This window comes from Ptiloglossa arizonensis, chromosome 2, assembly GCF_051014685.1.
Source record: "Ptiloglossa arizonensis isolate GNS036 chromosome 2, iyPtiAriz1_principal, whole genome shotgun sequence".
Taxonomy (NCBI): domain Eukaryota; kingdom Metazoa; phylum Arthropoda; class Insecta; order Hymenoptera; family Colletidae; genus Ptiloglossa; species Ptiloglossa arizonensis.
In genome coordinates, this window is record NC_135049.1 from 21,113,978 (window position 1) to 21,121,897 (window position 7,920).

Consider the following 7,920-nt stretch of genomic DNA (forward strand, 5'->3'; position numbering starts at 1 on the left):
GAACGCGAACTATATACAAAAGAACACGGCCTTGGCGTCGTAATCGCTCGATAACGTTTTGGTCGACGCGGTGGCCTCAGTGGGTGTCGTCGGTTCGGGTGGAGGCGCTTATTCTATAAAATAATCGACACTTCCTACCCTCGATATATACAAGTTTGTTCGGCATATTCTCAAGGAATAATGTGCGCGCATTATCGAGCGCGTAACGCGCTGGGGCGCAACATTCGCAGGCACTCTTGTTAACGTAACGCGAATACATTGTACGGTACTATATATTTAAAAGGGCGCAACCTATACCGGCCAGAGATCCGAATCACGCGAGTTACACCGTACGGGCTATGTACACGTCCGAAGACCTATCTTCTCGTCTCGTCGCGAGTCCGTTCGAAGTTCCGTACTCGCGATCGCAAATTTTACCTTCCGGTTGTCCCTTTCCGTCCGCGATCTCTCTCTCTCTCAATTCTCGACGTTTACACGGTGTTCCCTCCTCGAAAGCATCGGAACAGGAAAGGGACACCGAGAAGGTATACACGTATCCCGGTGTCGTTTGCGCCTTGTACTCTTTCTCGTTCTCCTCGACACATACGGCCCCCCCTCGGTTTTATCTCGGCTTCTCTGTTGCGTTTCGTGCTACGATTTGTTACGATTCTCCATTGTCGATATGGATATCACCTATGGTACTTACCTTCTAGCTATCTACCTATTTAATCAGCCATCCACCTAACTTGCCATATATTTTTTTTTTTTTCTCTCTCCTCTTTTTCGCTCGATGGCACGGATGAAACAAGCGAAGCGATAAAATTCCTCTCAAAGGTTTACGCTCGGTTCGATGGCACGTACACGCGAACGCGGGCTACCCGTTGACAGCGGTCGTTCGTTTCGAGAAAACATCGCGCTAACCGGAATCGACCCCGTGTTTTCCTTCGTTAGGATGGGGGTGGTGTGGTCCCCGTGGAACGAAATACGAGAACGAAACGTCGGTTTCGGTGGCATCGTGTCCCTGTCCGTGACCGTGTATACACTCGTATCCGTGTCAATAAGGTACGTGGATGTTTCGCGGTGTGGCGCGACGTTTGCAGACCCGACAAACGGTGATCAGGCACACGAGACCCAAGAGGATGGCGAGACTGGCGCCGAGACCGGCACCCGCCCAACCGGCGGAACCAACGACACTGGCCAGACCCCCGACACCGTTTCCGGAACCGGCCGCGTTACCGCGACCGCCGACCGCGTCCGCTCCGCATGTCTCGACGGACTCGTCGTTCGGTTCCTCTTGTACCGTAAGCAAACCGCTGCCATTGTTCGTGTTTCGAAAAACGGCCCGCGGCTCCGGCATCGGGCAATTTACCACACCGTTGCAGAGCAATCGCGCGGGTATGCAACCGGCGTCACCGGGACACTGGAACCCGCAGAACTCCTCGAGTTTCTGGGTGTTCAACGCACCGGACGCGTCCCGCGGCAGATGATACAGCTCCGTCCAGGCGATCTTGAACGCGGCCCTAGCCGGTGCCATCGAGCCGGTGAACTGCACGATCACCGCCGGCCACTCGAACTCGTCCTGTTGTTGATCACCGGTCCCACCCGAGGAGGTTTGCGACGGCGAGAAACCCACCGATTGGTGCAAATGCGTTTGCATCGGGTCCAGGTTCGACACGGAACCTGGTACGCGAGTACCGGGTGCGATTTGCGCCGCCGAAATGATCGGCATCTCTCTCACGTAACTCACGTTCTCGCCGCATATACCGAGAAACGGTTCCGCGTTCCCCGGTAAAAAGATCTCGAGCTTCCCGTCCTCGCATGACCTCGAGGCGAACTTTATCTGATCGAAATGCAACCAAACGTCCCTGTCCCGGTTCACGCGCAGCTCCCAAATGCATTTGATGGTCCGTGGCGGTGCGACGTAACCGAGGGCCTCGTAATAGGGGAACTCGATCTCGCCGTCGGTGGTCGCCGGTAGGATCGCAGGCCCGCACAACGGGCTGTGGGCAAACTCGTACCTCGCCTCGAACAACGGTGCCGGTTGTTTGAAGTAGCTGGTCGCCGCGTGGGTACCGTCCACCAGCAGCTTCAGTTCGAGTTTCTCGCCCCGCGATACCACGCGAATCACCGGTTTACCGTCACCGTTCGGTCCGGTGCCAATCGTCGATCGACAGATACAGTGACCCCTAGCGTTCACGGTGTCCTGTTGGTACGATTGTCGTTGTTGCTGTTGCTGATGGTAATTCTGGTGAAGGTGTTGATCACCGTTGAACGCTACGGCCGGCTCTCTGATGATCAATCGATCGCCCCGACTGTCCCAACAATGACCGCACTGAGCGTACGGGTGCGCCTTGAAGGATACCGATTCCACGGTAAGTATCACGCGCGCGTACAATCGTTTGTCCGTGATCAGGGTGTAGATGCAGGAGAGATCGGCCGGTGGATCTCCCGGTCGTTTGTAAACGAGGGTGTTCAACGGCGAACGAAGTCGTCCGGATCGCGCCTTCCACGAGGCGAACACTTCGTCGCACTCGGTCCCGGCGACCGGTTCGCCGAATCTCGTCGCGTTGAAGAAATCGTAATGAGCCCAGTAGTACAGCGAGCTGCCGGAGTAGCTGCCCGTTTTGCTCTCGAATTTAACGAACAGGGAGTTCGAGCTCGAGACGAAGTCGTGCTTCTCCATGGGTTTGCTGAACGTGTCGCAGAAAGTCTTGATGATTCTCGCGTCGTCCGGCCAGTCGGCGTCGTATAGGGTCAGACTCTCGCCGCAATCACCGTCGTACGGTTGTATCGGTGACTCGATACGGTTCACGCGGAAACTTGGGAAATAGAGTCTGGCGATTTCACCGATCCGACCCTTGAGCAGATAGGTGCAGCTGGTGTTCGGTGGGTACCAATGCGCGACCGAGAGGAACATACCCTCGTTACCGGTGTGCAGGGATTCGCTGTTCAGCAGCCAGTCGCAGGTACCGTTTTGCACACCGGCGGGTTCCGTGTGACCGGGGCAATTACCGACGTTGAAATGGAAACCGGTGTTCAGAAGCGGACCGGCCGGCGACGAAACGAACTCCACGTAGAGGTCGTTGCTGGTTCCGATTATGCTGTACGGGAATTTCCCCATGCCGCAGAACGTCCCGATCACAAGACTCTTCTCGTCCTTGCCGTCGTAAACCCGTATGTAGTCGTACGGGCAGTGCTCCGAACCGGAACTTATCGGCCTCATGGGACAGGTCATTATGTTCTCGCATCTTTGCCCGTCGATATTGAACTCTTCGTTCTCGATGTAAAGCTTTATGAACGAGAGCCGCGTGTTCAGCCAATACTTGCAATGCAACGCGCGCGGATAAATACCCGGATAGGCCGGGCTCTGCACGTAACACGTTTGCAGTCTGCAATCTTTGAAGACTCGTTCGCAGTAACTCCCGGGAACGATCTCGCCCCTTCGATTCGGATAGAGTTCCGGGTGTTGACCATACCTCACGTACACTTCGAACTGTTGCTCCGCCCGCGAATCGAAGCTGAAGTACGTTTGATCGGTGAAGTTGTCCGTGTGGAAGTTCAAACGAACGACGTTCGTTTCGGAGATGAAGGTTTGCGGTTGCTCCGATTCCCCGCAGTACACCCCTGGATCCTTTCGATTGGTCAGGTTCGTTTTCGTGTTTCCATCTATGATCTGCGAACGATACGGTACATCCGTTACGAAGAGCGTACCTTTTCCCCCGGGTTTCGAAAATTCTTTCGGGTTTTCGCATTCCAGCCGATTACGTACGCAGCCCGAGCTAACAACCTGCTACGGTCATCTTTCGTTTATAATTCTCCTAGCGTCGCTGTCGCTGCTACCGCTACTACTACTAATAATTACTATCGCGCTAATGTGCTACCATTATGTGCCGTTTAAGCTCACGTCCTTGAAAAGTTTAACACTCTTTCCCTGGTAATCGCGATTCAAAAGGGAAAGTTTGCGTTAAACCGATAAGAACGATCGGGAAGAGAATACAGGAGACAGAAGGAGAGAAGGTTGAAGGATCGTTCGGCGAGTAAAGGGTATCGCAACGAGGTGCGTTGCACTATGCCTACGATTTAGATCGATGCATGATAAGCGAGCAGTTGCAACAGTGACAGAAACGCGAGTGCTCGCTGGAAGAATACGCCATCGGGGACGTCTCTGTGTCTTATCGCGCGTCGTGAAAGATGTACCTGCAAGTAACCTCCGGAACACGTGGTGGCATTTTCCAGCACGCCGACTTTAAACTTTTTGAAGCGAATGCGTAGTATCCAGTCTCGCGAGACTCCGCGTAACGTACGAAATCGGTACCAGCAAAACAACGGTTTCCCCCAATTCTCCGCAGTCACAGGCGGACTCGATATATCGTCGTACACGTCTACCGTCCTATTGCAGTGTTCTCGACCCTCTGAAACAGACAAGATACGAGCGAATGGTTTCTCGTTCGCGAGATTTCATTTCGTACGCGAATCGAACGACACGTTTACGTTACGACTCTTGCCGCGGGGAACGACGAAAGAACGCGTTACCTCTGCGGATATTAGCAGGACTGGGGGTGGCCAAGACGAAAAAGAAGAGAGCGAAGATTCCCCAGTCCCAAGTGCTCGACACCATCGGTACACGCATTCCAAGGTGTGCGCACTCCGTCCCCCTCGAACCGTCAATCCGATTCTACGTTTTCTCTCCTCAGCATCGTTTCGTTCTTCTTAAGGACCACCTGTGAATTTAAACGGAACATCGTGAACACATCGTACGTACGCGACGCATCGTCACGGGTATCGGTGGTCGGATCGCGATATATATTCCGAGGAACGAAACGCGTTGCGGTTCCGGAATTCCGCGAAAACACCACAGCACCGTTGCGAATTGAATTCCTGGGTACTCGATACCGACGGTTCACCGGTTTCGCGCCTAAATTAAAAATCGTGACTCGTGGACCGCATCGAAGACGCGAAGAATTCTCAATAGGAATTGATTTACTCGTTATATGGATTAACCAAGCCGGAAGTTGCTCGTTCCGTCGTTCGCTCCAAAACGGGGGTATAATTGGTTCAATCCGTGTTAACTCTCCTCTTGTTGATGGTTCAGGGCCGAGCAAATCACGTATGTTTTGCCTCCCTCTCTTTTATGCGCGCGATCCCGCATACTTTCACTCTCCATCGGGTTTATTTTGCCCTGCTTCCGAGAGATTTTTCGCATTGTCGCACGGCGTCCACACGATGCGCACTCGTTTCGATGTTCTCACCAGGGCACTAAGGATCCGAATAGACGAATAGAGGGATAGATTGGAACTCGAAAAGAAAGGTACACTGCGACGCTCGAGTGCGGCGTATCGCGTCAGTGGATTTGGAAAATGAAACCTCGCGACCAGTGAGGTACTCGATTGTCGATAAATTGCGGTTGAATAACAGTGGAGTGTGTCCGTTCTATGCGTCGTTTGGATTTTACGTCGAGATATCTACGAATCGGGGGCGGTTTTCTCGTAACTGTCGCGATGGCGTACACCTCGCGATTTGGAAGAAAAAGAAGTAAGAAAAAGAAAGGAAAAAAAAACACACATCGCGAAATCGAACAATATTGCACCAGTGTTCGGTTCGAAGCGATTATCAAAGTTACGATAATGGAAAACGACCATTCTACGATTACCGATCGTCGCGATTACCGATCCCGGTCGTTGTCGTTGTCAATCGCGATCGATATCGAAAAACTTACAACGGAGAAAGCGAATGTCTTTTTCAAGCTGAACTCAGGTTATCGCATGAGGCCGAATATACATCAGACACTGCGCGAGCGCAGACTAAGGCTACCTCGCCAGGCCATGGATACGAGAGTACTGCATTCTCGAGACATCATTGACGAATGCTTCTTTCCGTTTACGAAATAGCTCGTTTGTTCGCCGACCCTCTAATTATCACGGTATCTACCCTCTTAACATTTTTCTCGACAAAATGGTTTCTGTTTTACTTAAGCTCTCGTGAAGCTTGCGGAATTAACGCTGTGGACACTGCATACATACACGTACAACACGAGCACAAACACAACAACAATTTTCGGACAGACGGTTCCATAAACAGGTCACTCGTTCTCCTTGACTTTCCTTTAATATTTCTCTATTATTTTTCGCTAATCGTTACTTCGTGGTGTTTTAAACGTTGTATTTAGCACAGATCGAACCTTCGTCGCGTTGCGTGTTGTTGAAATTATTATTTGTTATTGCTCGTTGCATAAATCGACCGATTCGGAGAACACGATCGAATCTCTAACGCACCGAGTAGTAAAATACCGGTAAGAGTAGAGGTGCGCGAACGAATACGTGCACAAGATGAATCGCGAGATTTTGTACGAGAGGGATTGATGAAAAGTAAATTAAATCGGTACTGTACCGGTTAAAATACTGGTCTTTCATCGACGACTGGCTCGGAAGCTTAAAACGCGGCTAGACGAAAGGTTGACTCTGGCTGGCTGGCTGGCTGGCTGGCTAGCTGGCTGGCTGGCTGGTTGGCTGACTAGCTAGCTGGCTGGTTGGCTGGCTGGCTTAACGTCCGATGAGAGATTCGGGTCGAACGTCGCGCAAGCTCGCTACATCCCCTTCCTTCTTCGTTTTCTCCCTTGCCCTCTCTCACTCCCTTTCCTTCTCCCTCATTTTTTCAATTCTATTTTCTTTGTCAATCTCATTTTTTTTACGCATACATTTCACAGACAATCTTGTTTTCGACTCACCGCGAACACACTCCGTATCACATGCACCACTTCTCACCCTGTTGGAACATATTTTCATTCGCTACTCTTTTTTCCCCGATAGTTTTCATATCGGTGTGCAAACGCAACAACGAATTAGTACGAATTAGGGAACATTTTAACAGACAGAATTTCAATATGCCCTCTTTCTTTCGTTTCTTTGAGCACTTTTTCTAGAAAGTGTGCATACATAAATAACGAGACGAATAATAAACGTTGTCGAATGGACGATGAAGCAACGGTCCAAAGAGTTTCTACTTAACACGATTTGCGTTTAGACGATTAATTGAATAAGAAAAATATATTTCCGTCGGAATTGAACGCGAGGAACAAAAAATTCCCCACACCCGGAGTGAAACCATAGACGAATAATGGAATCGTAATCCTCCGGGACTAAGACCGGAATAACGAGTTTCGCTAATCAGGATGTGGTCAATCCATCAACCCTTTTGAATCGAACGGGGACTTTATTTCTTTCTCTAGAGTTTATTGTTTAACGAGAATCCAAATCGGTGCAGTTAGTAACGTCAAACTGCAAATAATTACAAATATTTACAGATGTAATTGAGGTAAAGGGGTAAAGAAGGAGTGGGGACTGGAGAGAGGAGGGAGGGTGAAGCGGAGAAAGGCAGAGAGGGACAATCGATGCGGAGAACTGAATTTACAAACGATAATCAAGTTTTGAAACAACCGACGATTGATGTACGCGTTGTTTGACGTATTTCTTTTTTTTTTTTTTTTACTTTTCTCAGGAAACGATCGAGTTTCGACGTGTGTTACTTGTTCGATGAAAAACATCATAACATTTATTTTCACTGACTTTGAAATACAACAATTATCGACAGCGAAAACTATATACAACTCGTTTTTTGTATTTTCTCCTCGGTCGTATAGTTTCGAGCGCGCGCTCAAAACACAAATTGTATCTCCTTCGGAATTATGGAAAGCTTATCGATGATTATCACGGATAAGCAGTAAAAAAAGAAAAACCATCACGTTAACTCGTAAGAAGGAAATTTTGCGAAACTTTAATATAGTTTTGCTGCATACTATTTAATTCTAGCGTAACGCGAGCAAACACTCGTTCTCTAGAATTAAAACTTACAAATCCATAAAAATGTGACATCAACGAGACGTCTCACCGGTTTCCGTTCTCGTGAAACATCTCTGAACGGTATGTTTGCAGGACACGTTACACC

General features: G+C 49.8%; 1 protein-coding gene across 2 annotated transcripts; it reads right to left on the reverse strand.

The window, feature by feature from the left end:
* Positions 1-755: 755 nt before the first annotated feature.
* LOC143143309 (uncharacterized) lies at positions 756-7,830 on the reverse strand. Of its 2 annotated transcripts, none has more exons than XM_076304418.1 (4): positions 6,367-7,830; positions 4,513-4,700; positions 4,177-4,391; positions 756-3,652 (listed from the first exon to the last, which is right to left on the reverse strand). In XM_076304418.1, exons 2-4 carry the CDS (start codon positions 4,607-4,609, stop codon positions 1,034-1,036), a joined length of 2,931 nt encoding a protein of 976 aa, XP_076160533.1. In that variant the 5' UTR covers positions 4,610-4,700; positions 6,367-7,830; the 3' UTR covers positions 756-1,033. The 2 variants fall into 2 exon arrangements, with proteins under 2 accessions (XP_076160533.1, XP_076160534.1); XM_076304419.1 differs by lacking the exon at positions 6,367-7,830 and adding an exon at positions 5,696-6,042.
* Positions 7,831-7,920: the final 90 nt, after the last annotated feature.